A 25475-nucleotide genomic window follows, 5' to 3' on the forward strand; every position below is an offset into this window, starting at 1 on the left:
ATCTCTGACATGATTTCTGTTGAAAATGGAAAACCTCTTTAAGTTTAATATAAGTGAAATTGCATTTAGGAAGAGTTTAAGTCTAATGAGGGTAAAGCACATAAGGGCCATGAACAGAGTATTCAGCCTATTCAAGGCAATTTGACTGTTCAAGATTTTAGATGACTTTGCAAAACCAACTTTTTAAATAAAGTCTCCCAACTGTGATAACATAATTTTTAATACTCTAAAATCTCCAAGCCTCTATCCTCAACTTCAGAGAAACTAATTAGCATGTCCACTAATTGGCTCTTGTCCCAAATATTTCTTAAAAGAGTCATGTTATAGATGTATCATTTTTTGGTTAATTGCTCTTGCTATTGAAGCTTTTTAGTACTGTACTGTGCAAATATCTAAAAAGATTTTTTGAGTTAAATATTCTTATTCTGAAGACTAAATCATCTTTAATGAAGATCCTGAAGAGAATTATCATGGCTTAGTAGCCCAAAATAACAGCAGAATTAATTTCTATGAATAAAATATATTGAAAAATATTTGAGGTAATGATTGACTTAAGTTTTGCAATTTATATTTGCAAATTATATTTTGTAATTTATTGCTTTTGCTGGTTAAAACTCATAGAAAATAGAGCTAAATGCAGTGCAAATTATTGGTCAATTGAGATTCATATCCTTGCAGTTTGCAAAGAAAGTGTGCTAAAATTTTCTGTTTGCAGATTATTTCATCTTCCAGCCATTATATTTTGTGACTTCTAGCTCTTTATGTTCCTCTGTGATGATGCATTCAGTAACTTGAATTTTTTTTGAGGTTAAGGATTATACTGTGATATACAGAAGTATACTGGCATGATAGTCAATGCTTTCTCAGATATCTATAGATGAATGCACGCGCGTGCGCACACACACACATATATCTTGAAACCATTTATTTCTTCCTTTAATGTAACTTTTATGCTGTCATTCAGCAAATTCATTCATCTTCTGAAGATGGAAGATGTGATTCTGTTACCATTTGGCGAATTTAATGAATTTGAGTTTAGATTTGTGAGCTAATTCATTTGATTTGACTTTCTGCAACTTCTCTAGACGTTAATTGTGGTGCTTTCTTTTTTGACCAGAAGCTCTTACGGGACAAGTATTTTTTTTTGTGAGATTTACTGAGAGACGATGTACTTCATGGAGAAAAAAATAAGTTCAACATTAGCAGTCCCATTTGTTAATGAAAATTGCCCAGTGTCCTCACCTGTTTAAGAACTATTTACACGATTTGTAAATCTTATAATTATTTTAAAATTCCTTGGAAGTCTATAACAATTGCAAAATCTGAAAAATGAACTCTGAGGCATAGCAGACTTACTTTTAAAGCCACCTTTGGTCGCCCATAATAAGCAATGCTTGGCTCCACTGCATATGTGGCTCACAGATTTGAAAATGTTTCTGTTTTCAACTAAATCTTCTATATACTTTCCAATTTCCTCCATCTAACCTCCACTATACTGACCTGCTCAGTGCCCCATCCAATCTGGCCTGGAACACTTCCAGGATAGTGTATCCTCAGCTTCTCTTGGCAACATCTTCCAGTGCTTTACCAATCCCAGAGGGAAGAATTTATTCCTAATTTCTAATCCAAGTCTATCCTCTTTTAGTTCAAATCTGTTGTTACTCTTTGTCCTTCTGTTACACTCCCTGATAAAGAGTCATTCCTAATCTTTTCTGTACATCTCCTTCATGTCCTGGAAGGTCTCTAGAATTTCTCCCTGGAGTTTTCTCTTCTCCATCCTGAACCACCCCAATTCTCAAAGCCTGTCTTCATAGGAATAGTGCTCCAGTACTCTGAACATCTTGTCTCTCCTCTGGACTCACTCTACCAGGTCCGTGTCCTTATGCTGGGGGCCTAACACCTGTGTTCAATATTATAGGTGACGCCTCTGGAGTAGAGGGTGAGAAGAACTTCCACTGACCTGCTGGTTGCATTTCTTTTTATGCAGCCTTAGAACCAGCTGAGTTTCTGGGCTGCAAGTGCATGCTCTAGGCTAGCATCAAACTTTTCATCCACCAGAAACTCCAAGTTCTTCTGAACAGGGTTGCACTCAATTCCTTCTCTGGCCAGCCTGTATTCATGTTTGGGATTGGCCCGACCAAGATGCATGACCTCGTTGAACTGCATATGGTTCATAGAGGCCCACCTCTCAAGTCTATCAAGAGCTCTTTGGATGGCATCTATTCCCTCCAGTGCATTAACTTCACCACACAACTTGGTGCCATCAGCAGATTGCTGAGATTGCAGTCAATTCCATTGTCCATGTCACCACAAAGATGTTAAGTAACACAGATTGGCGTTATATAATACCAGTTAAGTAGCAGGAGGGAGAGAGAATATAAAACAAAGTAGAGATGTCAACAACTAAACAGGGTAGTGGAAAGAAGTCTAATGTTCTCTCCAGAATGATGGAGGAATAAGCATCAAATTATATTTTCATGGCTGTTTGAACTATAAGGCTGTAGAATTCACAGCAAAGTGCATATGAAAATGAATAGGACCCTGATTTTTTATTTTTATTTTTTTAACTTTTTACTCTTGGCCTTTGTATCCATAGTCTTATTCTTGAAATCTCTAATTACAATTAAGCAAAATAGCTTTGATATATGTTTCTCCATTTGTCTTTCAGCAAAGAGTAAAGGAATGAAGTCTGCATTTGTTTGCCAATTCCCATACAATACATTAAGAAACTATTTGGTGCTTGCTTTTTTGGAGTAACTCACTTGTATTTATTTTGACTAAGATAGAATTAACTTATCTCTATACCAGTTTTCTGTTATCCATCTTAATGGCCTTTCTGCTTATGAAAGTTTTTAAAATACATTTTAATTAAGAACATAGAACATTTAAAAGGTCTTTGTCAGAATAGTCTGTGTTAAAGTGACTGAAGACCTTACTGCGTTATGAATTCACAGTTTTAAAAATAAATTTACATTATTACATTTTCTCTTCCATCTTGGATTCTTTGTCACACAACAATCACAACTCAGTTTTTAGTGTGGAATAATAACCATCAATGGATAACACTACCTGAAGTTATTCACCTCGTTGGTAACACTATCAAGTACTGAGAGCAGACCCAGATTTCTAGATCTGGTGTATACTTTCAGAACCCTGCTTCTACTTCCTATCAGATAATATTTTCAAGATTCATTAATTAATACTGAAAATTTATTCTGCTGTGAAATTTTCACCTTTCTTTATGTGAAGAGCACACTTACATGTTATTTAGAAACCTGATGACCTGACATTCAACTGTACAAAGTAACAGCACCTGAAATATACATCCCATTAGAGTTTGCCTTGTTCTTGGATTGGAATAGGGAAGTGATGAGAAATGGTGGCATTTTAATAGCAAGAAATCTTAATTTTCTTATAAATGTATGGTGAATGTAATTCAGTTCTATCACAGTCAGTTCATTTAACACATTTATATCAAGTCATATGACTGTTTAGAGTCATAATTCTTAACTGCTTGAAGGAGAAGTGCCATTCTTTGAAGAAAGTACTGTGCATCTCGTCATCAAGGATACTTAAAACAGTGAAAATTTGTGAAAAATGAGTCAAAGAGCTTGTAACAAAACCTGTTCTGATATGTTTTTTCAGGTATAGGTGTGTTGAAGAAAACAAGTAAATAAAGGGATGAAGTCCTTTTTTGTAACATTGATTTATTTGACCATAAATGTAAAACTAAAAAGCTTCAAATGGTGAGAAAATTGGATTATTCCAGGTAGCTGACAGTCTCAGTTCCTATTTCTTAACTCTTACACCATTTTAACAATTCTTAGTCTCTTTTTCTTACCTAGTCTTAGTCTCTTCCCTTAGTCATCTCATACAATTTGTTTCAAGATTTTCACTAGTTTTTAATTGACTTCAGCATACTTCTAAAATTATGCACAATTGTCTGTAGCTGGGAAAGTCCGTGGCTTTTCCAGACTTTATGTGTACCAACTGTATCTGTGGGAGTGGTTGAGTGGTTAAAGGTAAGCATTTTCTTTTACCATTTCCAGACAATATTTTCAGCATTTTCTTTCATCTGTAATACATTTAGATTCATGCTGCCTGCTTTTGACACTGTTCAGTTGCAGTGGACTTACCAGTCTACTACATGTGAAAACTGCAGTTGCAAGGAGAGGGAGATTCATCCAGATGGAAGCATCTTCAGTGTCAATGGATTCACGAAAGAAATCTGCTACTATAATCTAGGGTGCCTCAAATGAGTGAGCAAAAGCTGCAAGATTTCAGATTTCTGACAAGCTTAAATCTTGAGTGGATTTTCATATGAATGGCAAAAAGAGCCCCTTCCTGATCAAAGATATTTCCACTTGCAAAGAAATTACTAGAATCCTGAATGAACTGAAAATACCAGCCTCTTTTATAATGGGGAAGTAGTTAATGGTGTAGTAACAAGTGACCTAGACAATATATCAGTTTTATGACTAGAAGTGACTGAACCATCCTATGATATTATCATAGTCTTTATTATTGTGAAGAACATTTCAGTCTGAACAGTTATAATTTTACAATTTTAAAGACATGAAATATGATTTTGTAATGAGAAACCTTGAGCAACTGATGGGATAAGCAGTGATATCTGTCTTGCCTGGTAGGAACTGTGATTAGATGGTCAAATTGCATGCTATTTTCTGAGGCTGTAATTCTGCAAAGGCAGTTTCTCCAAAGGAGAAAACTACACTGAACATAAAATTGCATTTGTTAAAAAGAAATGTTTCTTTAACATTTGATGTCTCTGAATTTTAAAACTGTTGAGCTAGATTCATATCGTACAATAAGAAAGAGGCAGTTTTGGAACAAAGTAAGATATAAGGTAAATAAGAGTGCTATAATAGATCCTAAGTATTTACTGTAAAACTGCTTCCACAAACTATCTAAGTAATTTCTGAAACTCAGAAGGAGTCTTAGTTAATAATAAGAAAATTATTGGAAAATTTACTAGCATGTGCGACTCTTCTCCTTTGTTTAGGAATATAATATAATAGTAGGTGAGCAACCCTCACTCTCCTCTCTTTCTCACCCTGAAGCAGCTGGAAGCTCGTCATTTAATCACCCTGAATTAATTCAGACAGCTGCCAAGCAAGCCTTATTTTTCCAAGTTTCAGAAGGTCAAGAGCTTTTTATTTTCTCTTTTTATACTTTAATTTAAAGCGAATTGTTCCTCAGGGTCTTACACTCTTGACAGCCCCTACTCTTCTCAGCAGAAAATGGTGAAATATATAAAAAACTCACATTCACATCTTTTTATACACATAGGATACTTCTATGTTCATTGGCCAAAAACAAAACAAAACAAAACAAAAAAGGTCCTAGAGGACTACCTTTGTGTCCAAAGTAATTTTTGCCTTCTAGGTCAACCCCTGTTTTCCATACAAAAAAAAAGACTAGCTAATTTTCCAAAACACTTGTGATGTGGCTGCCTTGCTGATTCCCAGCTGGATATAAGGCAGCTTTCATCAAATATCTGAATTGTTTGGTTTAATTTCCCCTTAGCATTTGTGTCTTCATGCATGTGTTGTTACTCAGTGGATTATATAAACAGACGGGATGTTTTGATTTGACTGCACCCAATCAGCTTTCTTTTGTGTAATAATTAAATTCCTTACTAAGACTAGTTTTCTATTCAAGAAGGAGACTGCATGCATGCACTTATAAGCAGTTTTTTTTTCTGAAGTATGGTTTTCTTAGTAATACACCACCACAGTCTAATTTCATCTTGTCCTGACTGTTTTTTATTCTCTTAAGAATTATGGTTAGAAACCATTCATGGTAGCTATCTCCGTTAGTAAGTCCATGGTTTTGGTCTCAAGGTATATGCAATAACATCAAATTCTATTTTTTCTCAGTATTGTAGTAATCCTGAAAAGATTTTATTTAAATTCAGAAATAAAGACGCTGTCAGGTGTAGTTCGTTTTTAAACTTATTTGTCTACCATTATTATTTATAAAATTCAGGACATGTTGCTAGTGGATTATTTCAGTGTTCATTATTCTTGGGTTATACTGAATATCATACTAAGATACCTAACTTCTTCTTGTTAACTTTTTTTTTTTTTTTTTTAATACAATGCATGTGGCAGTACCTGTCCACTTCCAAACGTGAATATTTAATAGTGTGTTTAATGTTCCATTTACAGCTGAGCCAACAGGAATCTTAGTTATAAATGAGAACGTTACAGGAGTAATAGTCATCTGCTTGTCAGTGTTTGCATAGCCCAGTTGGAGTTTCCACTTTCTTGCATTCCATATGCAAGATGAGCAAGAATGCTCAGTTATTTCATATAGCTAACAGCACTGATAGTAGTGAAGATACAGCATAGCATCAGATTGTCACCGTCAGATCTGAAAAGGAATAGACTGTGTGCTCAGTGTGCTCTAGAATAACAAGTGGCTAATAATATTTCAGCTTGTGATGGTTATTCTTTGGCTATTACTCCTTCTTATCACCATAAGCATGGAGGAAAAGAAGGTACACTGTTATAGTGACTTAGTCCTCAACATTCAGGAACTTGTGTTATCCACAGATGTATGTTTTCTTTTTTTCTTTCTTTCTTTCTTTTTTTTTTTTTTTTAATTGTTTATACTTCAATGGACATCCATTTATCTGCTCTGTTCCCTAATGACCGATTCCAGTTCTCTTCAGTCAAGTGATGTTGTAAAACTTCAGGGAAAATGGAAAATTTATTGTTGCCTCCCAACACCAAATAAAGGGCTTACTGATGACATTGTGCATGGTCCTTTGCTTCTACTTCCTTTAGCTCTTTTCTGATTTTCTTCTGTCAGGAAACTGCCATTTTTTGAATGAGAGAATAGATTGGAGTAGATGCCAAGAAGCTGCTTTGATATCCATTTGCATTACTGTTTGCTTTTCTCTTTTACATTTCTCAAAATTTTATTAAAGTTGTGCAGAAGATAATCTGCACCATTTTGTCCTGAACGTCATGAGTCTGGGATTTTTTAATGTAATTCCGTGCAGTATTTACAATAACATAAGAGAAAAGTCTTATCAAAATTACTAGGGAAAATTACACCGAGTATTTGTTCTGCAGAGGAGCAGTTAGCAGGTGTTTGCTTTAAGAGATATCATACATAAGAGAACATTCTGTGTTGTATCTAGAGGATGAGGGATTTTCAGATGGAGAAATTTCAATCAGATGGCAGATGGAGCAGTGGTCTTTCTGTAGTAAATTAGGTAATTAAAAAATAACTTGCTGCATAAATGTAATATAGTTGGGTTATTTCTTAATGAAATTTATGAAACACTTAAAAATCTAGACTTGCATACAGTTCAGATGTTAATTTGTCAGCAGGAATATGTGCTGAAATTGTCTGTGCATCACTATTTCTATTGTTAAAACCAGATTATTAAGGTCATCAGATTTCCAAGCCTGCTTTTATGATGTACCCTTATTTACTAAACAGTTTTGTTTTTTTTTTTTTTACACGTAAACAGTGATGAAGTTAAGCTAGCCTAGCGCACATTCCTTTTTAGTGATCACATTACATCAATTTTGGTTCTAGGATTAAACTTCGACTTTCTGTCCTAAGTTACAGTGAAAGGCTTTGAAAGCTCTACCAAATGTTCTCTTTGCTCAAGTATTTTTATGCTAATAAATCATTAAAATTTCTTGATATATTTTTTTGATGGAGGCCTAAATATATTTTTATGTGTTTGCTTTTGTACTGACTAGCTAGCAAATTAATTAAACTTCTTCAGATTCTTTTATGAATTTATGACACAACATTTTCTATATCAAGCCATGTTTGTAGCTTCTGTTTTGTCTTCTAAGATCAGAGTAATTAGTAAATACTTTTTCTTGATTTATTGGTTTCTCTGCAATGTCAGCACACAACTTGCAGCTTCCTGATGATATAATATAGTTTTACTAGCTGCTGTAGAAAATAAATTTCTTTCAGTTTCAAAAGAGTATAACAGAACTCTACAGCTACAATTTAAATATTGCAGATATTCTGCATGTTTGCTAGGTAATTTGAATTTGTGTGTAAAATATCTCATTTAATCTGAATTTTAATGTTAATTTTAATGTTAATCTGAATCTCGATGTTGATTTATCTTAGTTAATTGGCAGGTATACTAATATGTAATCCCTTGCATTAGCTGGCAAATTGTTCTTGTTATATAAAAAGCTGTTTTATTATGCAAAAAAATGGCATTTTATGTATCCCTTTCTAGAACTGTCTGAGTAGGTTCTCTTTGCGTTACTGTTTTTGATCAGTTTTTAGAAACTGTCGAAAAAAGAACATATACCACCACAGTGATGAGGTCCGAAATGGATCTTGACAGCTACCAAACTGCTTTAGAAGAAGTACTCACGTGGCTTCTCTCTGCTGAAGATGCATTACAAGCACAAGGGGATATATCCAGTGATGTAGAAGTTGTTAAAGAACAGTTTCATACCCATGAGGTATGTATTTATAATAATCTTTTGTTGGTCATTTATCTATTTGGATGCTGTAAGAAAAAAAAAAAATACTTATTAAACAAATAGATATTTTTTATTTTAAATTTTTATTTGTAGAATTTAAAGGCAGTACTGAAGACTGTACTGAATGTAAGTTAAAGTATTTATTCCTCTTTTGTGTTACGAGATTTGAGGAGTTTGGGAAAAAAAAGAAAAAAAAAAGAAAAAGAAAAAGAAAAAGAAAAATCCAGTTTGGAATTGGTGGAATTGAAGATATTTCTCCAAAGGTTGTTCTTCCCTTCCAATGAATTAAACTTAAAACAGGATCTTGTTTCTATTGTCAGGGTTTCATGATGGAATTAACAGCTCACCAAGGCCGTGTTGGTAATGTTTTGCAAGTTGGAAGTCAACTTCTAACAATTGGAAAGCTTTCTGATGATGAAGAAAATGAAATACAAGAACAAATGAATCTACTCAATTCTCGATGGGAAAGTCTCAGGGTTGCAAGTATGGAAAAACAAAGCAAGTAAGTAATATGCCAGGTAAACTAATATGCATTGAATTTAGATGGAACAATCCTGAACTTGAGTAACAGCTGTGAGTTTTTCACTTGAAAAGACTCGACTTCAGTGCTTTTATTTTAACCTGAAATTTGATGTGTATTGACATTGAAGCTTAAATAAATATTGTTTTTAATGTTAAAAATAATGTTAACATTTCTAATTTTAATTTGATTTTTTAAAAACATTTCTGTGTCTTGTTTTGAAATTTTGTTTTCCATAGTAATATTTATAAGAAAGTCCATAAAGGTAAAACTTCTCATTGTGCTGCTGTAATTTATTTTGCTCTGTATGGAGTGTTTAACGGAAGAAATTTATTGAAAGTTGACTTTATTTTTGTGTGTGAATTGAATTCCTTCTGCTTTGAGAAAATGTCTGTTATGTACCTGTCTTACACATTCCTTTTCCTCAGATTTTTTTTTTTCACATGTAGTCTTTTTAATTCCTGTCCAGTACAATAATTCAGTTTCAAACTCAGTTGACTGGGTTTTACTTTGCCTTGTCAAATTTTGCATCCCTACTGATCTTTCTGTAGAAGGGAACCAATGGTGAAGTTTACAAGTATCATACTAAGTCATATCCACTGGATATTTTAAAATTAATGGGATGTCACTGTCAGTTTCTTTATAGTTAAGAAGTTAATTTCTAAGTATAGCTGTTCCATACAATAAAGACAAATGAGTGCAGCAACAAACCACCCAAATTTGAGATCTCTGATGGCTTCCTCATGACTTGGAGTTAGACAGACTTTCTTTTGAGATCTTTATTTTTCTCTCAGAAAAATGTACTAAGCAAGAAACTCTGAGGTACATCTGCAGAGCAAGTCCTTTTGTGATATCTATAAAAGATTAAATATCTTTGTTAATCAGGAAAAGGACAAGCTTTAGAGGAGATACATGATACTCTGAGCATCTTTTCATCTCATTTTTGCTGCTGGTAGATAGGAAATACTGGGCTGTATCCACCTACCGCAAACCAGTAGGTTGCACCTACACCAAGCAGTGGGCTCTATGAACCACTGCACTGATTTGATAGTTCACATCTTATATTATGCAGTCTGTTTAGCACTTTCATGACTTCAGATTATTTTCAGCTGGGGGAGATTACTGACATGGAAATATTTGTCTCCATTTTGTAACTTATCAATGATTTTAATTATATTCATTTTTTCCATACCTTTTTGGACCTGTGTAAACTTAATACCATCCTTTGGCAGTGAATTCTATAGGCTTTTTCCTACTAATTTTCTGAGGGATGGCGTCTTTTTGTTGGTTTTAATCTAGTCTCTGGTAACTTAATCAGGGTCGACGTCATTTAGATTTTCTTATTCTTGCTTTGATTAGTTCTCTTGCTCTTTTGCTCTTATTTGAGTGAATAAGTTCTACCTTATCTTTTTGATATAAAAGCAACCAGAATTGCACACAATATTAAAAGGCAAGCTATAATTTTGAACAATCACATAACATTGTTATGTTTGTTTTGGTAATTTTCCTGCAATACATGCTTCTCCTTTTTTTTTTTTTTTTTTTTTTTTTTTTTTTGGTTAAGGTCGGAGAAAATTTCTTAGAAGTAACAAATTTAGAGATGGCTAATACTGACCTATTAAGTCAAAATAGATTAAGGCACCAGCTGATGGTTTATGAACTGAAAACATATTACATGTAATGTATTTGTAGGTTATTAGACCCAATTTAAACTTTCAGGATCTATATCCTACCTTGGTGTAAAGAATAATCTTCTGAGCACATTGCTGTAATCCTGTTTTTAAGACTAGACTGACTTGTCAATCCAAACAGAGATGGTTTGTGAAGATAAGAACCACAGGACTGTCTGTCCTCTGCAGTAGTGGCAGTGGGGAGTGAAATTAAAAGTAAACCATGCTACAGCACAAGGGAAACAAATGCAGACAATCAGCAAAAATTAAAAAAGATTTAGTAATAACAGATACTATAAAAGTGAAAGAGACTTAATATTTGAAGTCATTTGGGAGATCAAAATATCAGAGGAATTTTGGAGCACAGCAGTGCATTTATTTAAACATGGTGCAAGCTGAATTTACCCTGTGTTCAGTATGTACTGAATTTACTTGACTGTTGCAGCAAGTAATGCATTAACATCCTGAAGTAAAGCAACCTGCTTTTTCACGTCTTCCTCCTACCTTTCCCCAGAATTCTTTACTGTAAAGAATCTCAGAGTGATAAATGAAACTAGGGAGAGGAAAGCTTAATGCCATTTACCACCTTATAGAGATTTCCACAATTTTTAATACAGGTTCAATTCAGTGAAAAAGTACTTTGTGTTTGAATATCATAGAGGATGGTGAACTGGATCTAAGTTTAAAATTCCACAGTATGTGGAAGATGGGAAATAGAAATAATTAATTATAATTCCTTTCCTCAGCACCAGCTTACATATTATTTCATAAGTGTTTTTGATGAGTTGCAGATGCTGTTTAGGCAAGACAAGATTAAAGGATTTCTGAAGGTGTCAAGTAGGAAATGTGAAGTATTTCTTATAGATTTCTAGTCAGATCATTTTGGAGTTATCAAAATACATTTTAGTTTTTTGAGAATATTCTCCACTGGATAACTGAAAATTCAGTAATCTGTGTAATGTCCTTAATTTGAAGAAACCTTTTACGTACATGTCTTTTCAAAGTTTATGAATACAAATGATATTTTGAAATTTTGAATAGCTGTAGTAGAAATGCATCTAGAGAATAAAGACAAACTGTGAAATATATCCAGTTCCATAGTTCTAATACTAAGGGTTTTGTTTTGTTTCTTTTTAATTCCTGGTCTCAGGAATTAATTTCAATTTAATAATTGCCTAATTCAGTACTATTTCAACAAATCTTCGTTTACCTTCCTGAAAATATTCTTTATTCTGGCTTGACATCTAGCCTCATGAAAATCAGTTTAACAATCAAAATGCCCAAGGATGTTCTTTATGTCTTCTGGAAAGAACAGATTTTGAGATTGAAATAAAAATGTGTGCTGAAAAGTTTTGCAAAGTTGTCATCTAGTTTACAGTCTGTAATATTAACAAAGATAATCAAGAGCATATAGGTCAGACAGCTTTTCTTTCATGTATAAATTGAAATGATATATTTTTTTTTGTTTTACAGCTTACATAAAATCCTAATGGATCTGCAGAATCAGCAACTAGCCCAGTTAGCTGACTGGCTAACGAAAACAGAGGAAAAGACAAAGAAGATAGATTCAGAGCCCTTAGGACCAGATCTAGAAGACCTAAAGCGCCAAGTAGAAGAACATAAGGTATGATATGGAATTTGGGTACTATTTTGGTATAGCTTCCAAAAGCTTTAAAAAGTGATTTTTTAACATTTTGAATGGCTATTCCTCCCATAAGAACACAGCAGTGTAATATGGAATCTTGGTTTAATATAAATTGTTTTGTACAATTAACAGGCTTTTACGGAGCTATTGTATCACAATTCTGACTTTTATCCTGATACAAAAAGTTTCTTTTTTCCATATGAACAATGCACTAGAATACATTAGACAATTGTAACATCCCTTTGTTATACATTATAATACAAATCTTATCAGATTTTATAATTCATGTATGTTTTTTTCTATTTTCATGTTGCATTTTTCCTCATGCATGCTGTAGAACTGTTGATTCTATAGCCATAACTGGGTTGCAGCATCTTGTTAGGACTCCTGGGACTGTGAATATGTAACCATGAAGCACTATAAAATAAACTTTAACTTTAGAAAATCTCTTCTAATAATGTATTCATGAAAAGCAAAACACTAATAAATGAAGTGTGGGAGAGAATTTGGCCAATGTATTCCATATTCCATAAGGATAACACTCTTCAATTTGAAAGTTAGAGATCTGGGGAGAAAGAGACTGTAACTCATGTAGTAGATTTTTTTACTGAATTAAATCAGCTTCATATTAATTTAAGTTTCACAGTGAATGAACCTTGTTCCTAATTACCTTTACATATGCACTTTTAAGTCTCTGTGTACCTTTAAAGACATAATACATATATTTATATATATGTATTTGTGACATGTATGGTGATAGTGTTAGGAAGACACAGAAAAGTATAAAAAATAGAGTATGAGGTGATGGAGATGTATTGTGATTATCTATTAATGTTTCTACAGCAGTAGTTCAAAATCTGTCAAGATACTAGAGTTCTGTAGTGTCTTGACAGATTTTAACATTTGCTGCTTCATGGCCTATGTCAGTACTATAGTGTACAGGCTCTAGAGGGCAGATAATCCCAGAACAAATTCATACTGAAAATGCTTTTGTGGTTTCTAAAGAAGAAAACAAAACCAGTGAAAGGTCACGTGAGCCACTTCAGTACTGAAAATAATTTTTCTGCATTCTGATTAAGTAGTTCTGAAGAAGTACAGGAATTCTAGGCCTACTGCTTCCCATTGTGCTCTCACTGCTTTGTGAGATGAGGATGGTTTACAGTCTTCAGGTTTGCTAGTGAAGTATATATTCTGACATCAAATTTTTCAAAAAAGAACAGGTAGTTATGAAGTGGTATTTGGAGAAAAAACACAAGATTTTGAATATAGTAATATTTTTTGGTATCTTCACCTTTTTTTCCTTTCAATTACTCGTGTATAGTTCTACGTAGGTAAAAAAAAAAAAAGTCACCTCTCTCCTGAGGTGAGAAGATAGGCCACGATCATTTCAAATTAAATAAAGATGATAGGTTGGTTTTGTCATTGTCCTATCTCCATCTCCTCTTTACTTCTGTCATCTTCTCCCCCTCTTTCTCTCTTCATTAATACCTCATTTCCACTCTTTATTTCATTTTATTTTTAATCTTATGACTTATGACTTCCCTACCTGCTCCCACAATTCGATATTTCAGTTTATTTAGTAGGTCCAATACTACAAATAATCATCATTCTGTAATGCAGATTGGGAATCATGCCTATCACTGGGATCAGAGAAGGCAGACAGCATTCTTTTCAGCATGCCACTTAGTTCAGTAGTGTGAAAGATTAATAACTTCGATAGTACAGAAGAATTCCTGAATGGATTGACAGAGAGATTTTATGTTATTAGCGAGGTATACACCTTTGGTAAGAAATCTGGAATACTTAAGTGTATTTTGGAGCAATACTCAAACTTTTTTTTTTAAAGACTATTGCTTTTGCAGCAGTATCTTAAGCATTTTGTTGGCAGTGGTAAGGATCCCTTATTTATAATGTTATTAAGGGAGAAAGCTACTTTTCAGTAGGAGTCTGAGAACTATTGAATAGTTCAAGCCAAATAATGTTATACATTTTATTATTAAGGAAAAATTGATTTTAATTAATGGTTTTTATTATATATATATATATAATCATCCCACATTATTATACAATTTATAATTTTAAAAAAAATCATAATTTCATTACTTCTTTTGGGAAAAAAAATAAATCTTGAGCTCTCAGGTTTTTATTTTTTGGTTTTTTTTTGGAAGGCTGGGCTTCTATTTTTTTTTTTATTATTATTATTATTATTTTTGAATGAAAATATCATTAACTATAGAAAATATTTAGTTGAGGACCTTGTAGTAATTGGTTTAAATAATAATAATAATAATAATAATAATAATAAAAAGAAAAACACGGAGGTAAATTGAGAGACTTCCAAAGTGTTCAAATATCAGGGATATATCGTTCTTTGGGTATTTCTATACCCTGTGTAATTTTATTCCCTTTGAATTAGATTACCTGGGACTCAAATAACTTGTGATCTGATAGACAGATAGGAATTACAGCAGCTGTGGTGTTTTACGAGTTTTTGGTGCTGTTTCAGTGCATCAACACATATGAGTTGAAACACGGAAAGAGCACAGGGATAGATAAAGTTTTAAGTCCCTGAAAATTTCCTCCCTCCAAGCTGAGATTTGCTTGTTACAAATTTGAATTAAATGATCCAAACAGAGCATGCTCTGGTTTTAAAACTGCCTTCACTAAATTCCTGTTTCAACAAGTTCCTGCATACAAATCATTGTCTCCAGTGAATTTCATGGTAAAAATAGATGCTTTAATTATGAAGAACAGCCGTTTAGCTCAGGCGAATTAAACCTGGGGATTAGACAATGACTAAACTTTTTAGTTTCGTTGGTTTACTGACTTCTCACGTCTGTCACAGTGTGTGTGAGGCTCACACTTTTACTACTTGCATCGCTCACTCCATGGTTTTGACATATTTCATACTTCCTAATAAGGAAGTAAAAATCACCTCCTCCCTGGAAGTAACCTTTGTGAGGCTTAAATAAAAGAGTGAACAGAAGCAAACAGTTGTCATTCTGTTCCTTCATCAAGAATTGTGTCAGGATAAAGTTGAGAAGTCTGAATTCTAAGGGTTATTTTAATAACGAGGTGTACTTCACAGTCCTTGAGAATTGCTTTATAGTCTAGCTCTCTGATGGAAGTGGTAATCACAGGCATAAAAGACAGAACAAAGGATTCTTATGAATATATCATCCCAGAATATGCTCATGAAGGAATTAAAACTCTGAAATGTTTTAGACTAAGAGGTTTATGCCTTAAAATCAAAAGCCTATGAATTCCTTTCCTGTTGTGTATAGCTCCATTATATGTTTGTTTGTGTTTTTTGTTTTTTTTTCAAATAAAACTAAAATGCTTTACGAAAGAGATGTAAAATACCTAACCTAATCTTCAGCTAGTGCATGTTCTTCATACCTAAGTGAATTATTCTACTTGAAAAAGCAGCAAAAAAATTGATATGGGGAAATCGAAATTTAACATAGTTTGTAATGCACTTAAATTTTCCACTAGCATTTAAGGTTAGCCATTTTATTTTGCATACTATAACTATTAGACTACATCTGTATGAATCATGAAGGCACTCTCTGCTGAAGTGCTAAGGGCACAGTCTAAGTAACAAAGTAACAAAAATTATGAAAAGAAATTCAGTAGTGCCTTCTCTGTGGCCTGAAGTTTCAATATCAGTGCATTAGCTCCTGTTCTTTCAATCTTTGCCACTTGTCCTCTTGTTACATCACAGCAGTGGAAGAAGCAAATATGTCTCGTTGCTCAGTTCTCTACTTTGTGGCAGGACTTTGGCTCATTTTGTTTTCACAGAACCATAATCATGGAATCATAGAATGGTTTAGATTGGAAGGGACCTTCAATATCATCTTCCACCCTCCTTTCCACCTACTCGATCAGACTGCCCAGGGCCCCATCCAACCTGGCTTTGAACACCTCCAGGGATGGAACGACCAGAACTTCTCTGGGCAACCTGTGCCAGTGCCTCACCTCCCTCTGTGTAAAAAAACCTTCTTCTAATATCTTATCTAAATCTCCCCTTTTTTTAGTTTAAAGCCCTTTCCAGTCACTATCAGACCATATAAGAAGTCTGTCTCCCTCCTGTTTATGAGCTCCCATTACATTCTGGAAGGCCAAATCCGTACCCCTTCAATTTAGAGATAAATATATGGTGAGGGACCATGCCAACAACCTTGCAGAAATCCAGGCATGTGATATTAGTTGCCCTTCCTTTGTCCACCAATGCCATCACTCCATTGTTCAAAGCCACCAGATTGGTCAGGCACCATCTGGCCTTGGTGAACAACAGCGGATGCCTTGGTTTGTCTCCTCGTCTCTCCTGTGCCTTAACGTAGCTTCCAGGAGGATTCGCTCCATGATCTTTCCAGGCACAGACATGAGGCTCACCAGCCTGTATTTTATGGGTCTTTCTTCTTTTCTACCTTTCTTATAAATAGCAATGATGTTTCCTTTTTTCCAGACCAGGGGACTTCACCTTACAGCTTCCATTTTTCTAATACAGTTCAGAGTGGCTCGAGAACCACATCTGTCAGTTCCTTCGGGTCCTTGGAATGAATGTAACTGGTCCTATAGATCTGTACACATTCAGTCTCGTTAGTTGGTCTCAAACTTGCACTTTGTTTACAATGGGAGGGACTTTGCTCTCCCAGCTCCTGCATAGAAGTTCAGGGACATGATAGATAAGGGAAGCCTGACAAACAGTGAAGACTCAGGCAAAGAACTTGTTGGGTACCTCAGCCTTCTTCATGTCTGTTGTTGCCATTTCTCCTTTCTAATTTTTCAAAGGTAGTAAGCTCTCCTTGGCCATTCTTTTCCAACTAATGTACCTCTAGAATCCCTACTTATTGTTTTTCACATCCCTTGTCAAGTTCAGTTCCAGTTTTTGTTAACAAACTACAAGAAGGTAGAGTGTCCATCTTTCATTGGAAGTGCAGACAAAAAAAGAGACAATAAAACCCATGAAGGGGATGTTTGTGCAGCATTGTGCTACCTTTCTGTAACTTAAACCCCTTACTTCCTTTGCTCATTTCTCTTTACTTTTTTTTTTTTTTTCTTTTAGCATAGATCACATGTTTAGTGAAAATGCTGTAGACTGTTTTCTGCAGAGAGCAAAGATGTATGAGTGTTCTCACTGCCCTTCTCTGTGCACTGTGAGGAGAGAGGGAACAATTGTAGATGTATTACATAAAGTCTGGGAAATTATAGGAGAGTCAAACAAGTGTCAAGAGTTGTACAAATTTGACAAAGTTGGGAATTACGAAAATGCCAGTTTGTGCAAATTTGATAGATAAACATTTCTTCACTTTTAGCAGTTCAGTATTTCACAGCTAAAACTGTCCCAACTTTTACTGCAGTAGCATACTGGATACCGAAGTTCAAAGGGCAAGACAGTTTTTCCTCAGACATTCAGAAATTGTCAAGTGCCTCTCTCAGTTTCTTTCCTATTTTATTTATTTTATTTATTTTATTTTTTTGCAATAATTGAAATGAGGGTGCCACATATGTTTCCTAATCTTGAATCACCTCCTGAGTACTTTCACGGTAACTTGTTAATGAAGAGGTGTGCAGGCAAAAATAATGTGTTTAATGAAAAAAAAATCATCTTTTTAAAAACTTCATACATTTTGAAATATTGCAATATTTTAATATGCTGTTATGAAGCTCACAACCCAACTTAATATTTCTTTAAAATGTGCAGAGCTGTTGGTACGTATAGATATTTTAATGATATCTGTAAATAATCAACTGTATCAACTCAAAACATATTTTCACAGGCCACATTTTTAGTTTGAAATTCTGTAAGAGTTATGCCTTGCAAGTGTGTAATAATAAGCTATTCTTGAAAGGAATAGAAGTCTACAGAATATACTTATGCTAGCATTCATACATTAATTAACAAAATTTGAATATATTTAATATTGGCAGCAATAGGATTACAAAGTTATTGTAGTGGGTTAGTTACTTGTATTTGTTAGTGAGACTTCAACACACAGCATTTTCTTAATTTGGAATAAATTTTCTTGCATTTGTGTTTTAATTGTAGGCATTTCAAGATGATTTGGAACAGGAACAAGTGAAGGTGAACTCTCTAACCCATATGGTGGTGGTGGTGGATGAAAACAGTGGAGACAAAGCGACAGCTGCGCTGGAAGAGCAGCTTCAGGTAACTGAACTGAGATAGAACTGAACTTAGGTCTCAGGGAGAAAACTCAGTGGCTTTAAGTGAAATAAGAAATATTTGTAGCATTGAGGTATATCTCAGAAGATTTTTCTGAATATAATCTTAAACATTTCTATTACCCATGACTTTTGTATGCACAGGGAAATATAAGTATTTTGCAGAACGCAGCAAATATCTTACAGTAGCTTTTTTGTTTTCTATTTCCTTAATTATTAGCATGTTTCAATTATACTCAGGACTAAGGACAAGTGTTCGTCTTTTGTTTCTTAACTTTATTCCATTATTCCTGACAGAAGTACATGATTGTCTGTTGTATTTAAGGAGAATGATATAACAACATTACATCATTAAGTAGAGTGTGCATTTACTGAAAAGGAAAGGTTTTTCTTCTGACTGGAAACTTTTGCATGTGGTGTATTTTGGTATTATAGTACAGAAAATGTTGTGATCAACTTTCAGATGCTTAAAGGCACTTCCATTTTAAATGTTACCCAATATGTGTATGGCTTTTTAAAATTCTAATGCTTACCCATCAAACTGAAAGAGGACCTTAAAAAAAAAAAATAATAAGTAAAACTAAATATGTGAATTAAACAAAAATAACGCCAATATATGAAGAAATGCCTAGATGAATAAAGTTTATGAAGAAATATCAAGAACATGTAGGTTTTTTTAACCACTTTTTTGGAGTTAGCATTTCCCATTAGTGTCACTTGAACATATTTTCTAAGAAAGAAAGAGAATTATTTCAGTCTCTCCTTTGTTTCATTTCTCTGTTTCATCCTCTTCTGTATACATATTTTATCAGTGGTTTATCTCTTAGGATTCGTGTGACAGGGCTTCGTGAGCACCAGGATTGGGATAGATTAGCAGTAAGGTCTGTCTTTGAATCATTCTTCACTGCCTTTTAATACAAAGTCTAAACAACAGACAGTGACTTTTGTATGTTTCATTTTCTAAACAAAATTGTTTGAATATTCCTACAAGGATGGTTCACCAATGATGCATTTATGATAGAGCTAGCAACCTAAATGGTCTAGAAATGGTTAAACTTTACCTTTTGTTTTAAGAAAGTTTAGTATTTCATTCTCACCTTAAAAGGAAAGTGCATAATTGCAGTGCTCTTACTATAGCTTTCCAATGAACTTAGACACAGTATTGAGACACGTTGACTGGATTTGGGAAGAAGGGTCTAACTAAAGAGGTCATCAGATGTCCAGATCAGTGCTCAAGAAGTATGTTAGTATTAGAACCAAGGGTTTTTCCAATTATCTCTTTGAGAAAGGAGAAAGTAGTTTCCCTCATTTTGGTTTACTGAACGAAAAAATAAACAGGCTTCTTCTTTTTTTGAATCATTAAAGGCCAAGATTTCTCTAGAGAAACTCTCAATACATTCAGCTGGAAGGCATGTCTGTATAATAGACAGATGTTTGTGCTGTCTAAAATCTAGCTGATTTGGATACCAATCCTAATAAATTCAATAAATTAGTAATTAGTATGGGAATTAGTGTAGATAGTACACATTTGGCTAAGCTGATTAATACTGAGACTACAAACTGCTTCTACATCAGGGAGCACAACCCAGGGAAGGAAGCAATTCAGCCTATACTGAATATCAATTATTATTTCCTTTTAAATTTATCTTCAGTGTCGGAACCATGCAAGAAAGACTGGTATTTCAGAATGTCTTGCTACTCATATTCTCTTCAGTAGAATAAAGTAGATCCCTTGCAAACTCTTGGTTTTGGAAGGTTGACTAAACAAGGAAAATGGAGTGGAAAAGGGGAAAATGAAATAAAATTGAAAAATTAAATGGGAAAAGGTTAAGTGAGATACTGTTCTGTGTTTGCAAACTGCTGTTTCCTTCAGAGAAGGTTATGGTAAACTATGACCGAAAAAAAAAAAAAAGAAAAAAAAAAAAAGTGAAAATTATTTAAGGCATTTGATATTTATTATGCTTCATAAATTAGAAGATATACAACAGATTTTTGACAAGTGCAGGAAAAAAAATAAAAAGCGTGGATTACTGCAAATTGAATCTAATTTTATATTCTAGAAACAATAATGTTCTTCAGTAAGATCACAACTACACACCCTACCCTCAAAAGAGGCAGAATTGATTATTTAAATTCCTTATGAGGAGAAAGCCAGCCAATTTAAAAAAAAAAGATTGATAGGAGAAGATTTTCTAGTCTTACTATTGTGAATTCAAAGCCCTATAGAAGAGGCATGTGCCGCAAACCTCAAGTACGATGTGTAGCAGAAAACACACAGGAAACTCAGAGTGAGGTAAGCATCAGTAAAAATGATTGAGGACTCTTAATATTTTTAATTTTGCGATCTATTGAAACAATTTGATGAGAACTCATAAACTATTTTATGAGAATCTACATAGGCCTGTGGAATAAAAAGCTTATTTGCAGTTTCAATAAACAGAACTTGCTCATTACTAAGATGTGTTTGTCCAGTTAAAAAAGCTTAAAGAATAACATATTTATATGGGGCATAACAGAAATAGTCTATTTGTAAGGATACTAGTGGAGAAGGTGCTTGTTATTGAGATAAAGCATGAACAATTGTTACTGTCATTGAGAAAGTATATTCCTGAAATGGCACCAGCAAAGGAATTCCTGAGGAAACCTATATTGAAGCAGAGCACTGAGTAGAGTATGGGGTGGTGTAAAACAATCCAGTTGCTATATGGCTCCTTCCTTCAATCATACTCTCTTAAAGAAGAATCTGAAAGAAAAGTTCAATAATCTCATTGCTCTGAAGTCACGGAGTTTGTAACACTATTAAAAGTGTTAATAAAAACTAAATATAACAAAAAAGTTATGTCGCTTAGGGTATTAGGGAGGTCTGCAAAATTTCTTTCTTTATGCCAAGGAAAACCAAAGTCCACCTGCTGTCCTGCCAAATGTTACATTACCTCTCCTGTGTGTATGAAAAGATTGTTTATATATCTTTTTTTCCCACATGTCATTTGCAAACTGAATACATAATCACAGGAGAAAGATTGCGTTGGCAGGCACACCTATCAGAGCATTTGTCAGAAGTACCATGGAGCAAAGCTCATAATTTGATTATGTATCTGCCAGTCTCACTTCTAAAAGCAGAACAAAACAAGTGCGTGCGCTGTCATACAAAAGGCTTACTAAGGCTGCCTGAGTGAGTTACTGGTCAGGATCAGATTTGAAAGACAGTGAACCATTTTGCCAGATAGCAGTTGAGACTGCATTTTCAAAGCAGCTGTAAATCAGTTCTGCCTTTTTGTTAGAGTATCGAGATAGTGATTTCTGAAATATTTTTGTATATATATATGTATGTATGTATGTGTATGTATATATGTATGTATGTATATGTGTATATGTCTTTGTAAATGTAAATACATATATTTGTACATGTACCTGTATAAAACAATATAAATAATTTCTTTACATACTGTAAAAGTCTCAACAGGCTGACAGGAATTTACACTGGCTTCAAATGAGCGCTGTAGAAGCTCTTCAGGTTTATTGCATGTGCCAAAAATCTGGGTCCTACTTAAGAGTCAGTTAATGACACAGGATTCAAATGCGCCCCCTCAAACAAATTACACATAGATAAGTTAACACTGCATAGAAAAGAAAAGTAAACACCACTTCTTAAGTTGCTTTCCCAAGGTAGTCTGAGAGATTACAGCCAGGCTGCTTGAGTGTGAATATTTTATCTTTTTGTACTTAACGTTGTTTACTTGACCTATCAGAGTGATATTTTGTGAGGCTCTGTGTGTTTGTGCTGGTGTTGAGATCTGGCTATTTAGACAGGTAGCTTCCAGATCCCAATAGTCTCAATCCCAAGATTTACCAGAAAGGCAGCTACTGCATAAGGCCTAAATCTGAATTTAGTGCTGAAAAATCAGAGGACTATACTACCAAATCTGTTGCAGTAGTCTGACTTATTTCTCAAGAAAGTATGGGAAATTGCCTTCAGCTGAGATAAATCATTAAATGACATGAAAAAAAAGCCCAGAAGTTATGAAATTTTTACTCTAATTATACCCAGTAGACAATCAGTCCCTCAAGGGCTCTTGTAGGCTAGTTGAAATTAGAGCCCTCCACAGGCCTCGGGATTCCATACTGGAATGAGATCTGCATTTGGTGCATCAAATGGATCTTGATGGCTACTGAAGGAAAGGAATGGAGAGTATAATTTTGTGGTCGATCATATACTCATCCGGTACTATTCTTTGATTGATGATGATGTATGTCTAGTTCTTGTAAAAGTAATTCAAAATAAGTAAGGAAGTTTTCTTAAAAAAAAAAAATATATATATATATATATATATTATATATATATATGCACATTCTGCTTATAGCTGCACAGGGAAAATTCAGTGAATCTGCCAGATCTTTTTTAAAAATGATTTTGCATATAGACAAAATTTCTTTTTATTTTAAAGAGTAGATAGCATTACTTCATTAAGAAAAAACATCTTTCAGAAATCCTTTTATATTAGTTGCAAGCTTCAGTCTTGTTTTTTCAGTTTTTTATACATCCACTTCAGTGTTCCCAAGAGTTGCATTGTTTTTATTCACTTTATCCTGTTCTTGTACTTCCTTATTTTGACCTTTTTGCAGACTGTTTTATCTTCTGCTTTTATGGGCATAAAGAACATTCTTTCGGAGTCCTCTCAACATAAGAAAAGTTTCTTTTACATGTAGATTTCTCTGAAAATTCCAGCTAGGACCATAAAATAAGCATTTCAAAGGAGCAAGTAGGCATTTTACTTTTTCTCTGGAGATTTATTTTTCCAGGATTGGGAGCAAAACCTGTGGTGCAGCCTGATTTCCCAGACATCATGCAGGCTACCTACAGCTTTGGGTACTATTTGATGGAGGAAAAAAAAAAGGAGATAAAAAACTGTGTACTTTCTCATTAAGTAGTCAGTATCCACCTTAGAGAAAGTACTTGTATGATATTTTGGACTTGAATCTTCTTGTCTTAAACGTTTTCAGCTGAACAGTTGAACACATTCATGTCAACTCTCATTAAAAAATTTGGGCTATCAACCCATTTATCAGTGTGCTTAGTCATTTCAGTTATCAAAACATAAGGTTTTGTCGTACTGTTGAGGCAAAAAAATAGGTTATGTTTTGTGATGCTTTTGAGACATACAGTGAAATAAGCATTATGCACTGACCAATATGTTATTTAGTGCGCAAATCAAAGAGTTTATTAGAGGGGAGGGAAGGGAAAGGGGGATAGGGAACATACCTTATATGTATTTTAGTTTGCTTTCTGTTCTAACAGAGAATACTTAGGCTGTTCTCCTTGAAAGGAGTTTAGAAAAGGAAATGTTTATATTCTTTAACCAGCATTTAGGAAGTGAATAAAAATCAAATTCTAATTCCATTAAAATAAGACTTTTCAGTACATCTCATGTATTACCATTTGTCTCATGTAAGTACTGGATTATCAGAGTTTGCATCTGCTTGAAATGCTTTTAATTATGATTTAATTTTCTGCGGTGTAATTTATTTAGATCTAAATCTGTATTACCAACGAAGAGATGTCTGGTCATGAGAAGAATTTCCTAACAACATTGATTTAAATCAGAGATGCTCGAAGTTTTGCTGTCTGTCTTCGGGATGATTTATAAATCTTTTAGTAAAATTTGCAAGTATGTTTAAAAAATGTAGTCTATAATTAGGATTCAGAAACTTTGTTGTAAATCAGACCACGAGGCACCAAAACAACCAAATGTGTCTCACCTCACCATCTGTATATAGAGATTTTAAAAATAGATTTTTATCCTATATTAGTGGGGAAAAATGAGCATAGTATTTTGACTTGGATCTTGCTAAGTAATGACAAACAGGCCCTTCTTATAACTTTATTGAATCACTAATTGAATTACTAATAACAATGTTATTAGTAATTGACTAATAATAATTACTCTGAATTGTGGAAATTATAAGGAAAGATAGTTTGAAAGAAGAAGCATCTGGACTGCAAGACATAATATGTTTGTGATTTCTGAACTAGTAATTAGCAAGCATAAAATCATAGAATGGCTTGTGTTGGAAGGGACCTGAAGGATCATGAATCTCCAACCCCCTGCTGCAGGCAGGGCCACCAGCCTCCAACTTTAATACTAGACCAGGCTGCCCAGGGCCCCATCCAATCTGGCCTTGAACACCTCCAGGGACGGGGCATCCACAACCTCTCTGGGCAGCCTGTTCCAGCACTTCACCACTCTCGTAGTAAAGAACTTTCTCCCTGACATCCAACCTAAATCTTCCCTCCCTCAACTTAAAACCATTTCCCCTTGTCCTGCTATTATCTACCCTTTCAAATAGTTAAGAGCAATAATTTTCAATAAAGGGAAGATGGGGGGGAGGTTTAATAATTATTTATATTGGCTGGTTGTCAGGTGTTTTTTTTCCCCAACTGTTCTGTATCATGGAATTTGACAAACACATTTGATGATGAATGGGTGAAATGAGCAAGTAAAATATTTTACTGTTTCATTATATGACGAAGGCAAAAGTCTTTCACCAGTAATTACTTTTTTCTGTTGACATGGAAATAAGCTTTCTGAAATATTCATGTTCATAACTTGAGCTTTCTTGTGTCTTTGCTTGAATTGGAAATTTTTGATCACTTTTTAATGACAAATTAACACTAAAATTGGTTTTAATATAAAATAAATGTGGTTCTTAGACTTGAAAAATTATTTGAGTTTGGTCTGGGCCTAATTAGGAAATATAACAAGTACTCATTATATAATTCCAAATATAAATGAAAAACATGATCCTTAATGCTAAGCCTAAAGAAAGCAAAAAAGCTTCTTTTCAAAACCTACTTTGTCAAAACCTACCTGGTAATAAAGGAAGTAGCTGAAATGGGACGCTTATCAGTTTGAAAGTGTTGAGCTGTCATAGTTTAGCTTTATTGCGGTTGCTGA

At 34.0% G+C, this 25475-nt stretch overlaps 1 protein-coding gene across 12 annotated transcripts in view; it reads left to right on the forward strand.

The window, feature by feature from the left end:
* Positions 1-25475, forward strand: part of DMD (dystrophin) — a 1153352-nt gene that overhangs the window by 435374 nt on the left and 692503 nt on the right. For all 12 annotated transcript variants that reach the window (XM_090124095.1, XM_090124041.1, XM_031599265.2 and 9 more), the window contains 4 exons: positions 8292-8480; positions 8822-9003; positions 12165-12315; positions 18389-18508. In XM_090124095.1, coding sequence (XP_089980221.1) covers positions 8292-8480; positions 8822-9003; positions 12165-12315; positions 18389-18508 — 642 coding nt within the window. The remainder of the gene's footprint in view (positions 1-8291; positions 8481-8821; positions 9004-12164; positions 12316-18388; positions 18509-25475) is intronic.

This window comes from Phasianus colchicus, chromosome 1 (genome assembly GCF_987193195.1).
Source record: "Phasianus colchicus chromosome 1, bPhaCol1.hap1.1, whole genome shotgun sequence".
Lineage (NCBI taxonomy): Eukaryota > Metazoa > Chordata > Aves > Galliformes > Phasianidae > Phasianus > Phasianus colchicus.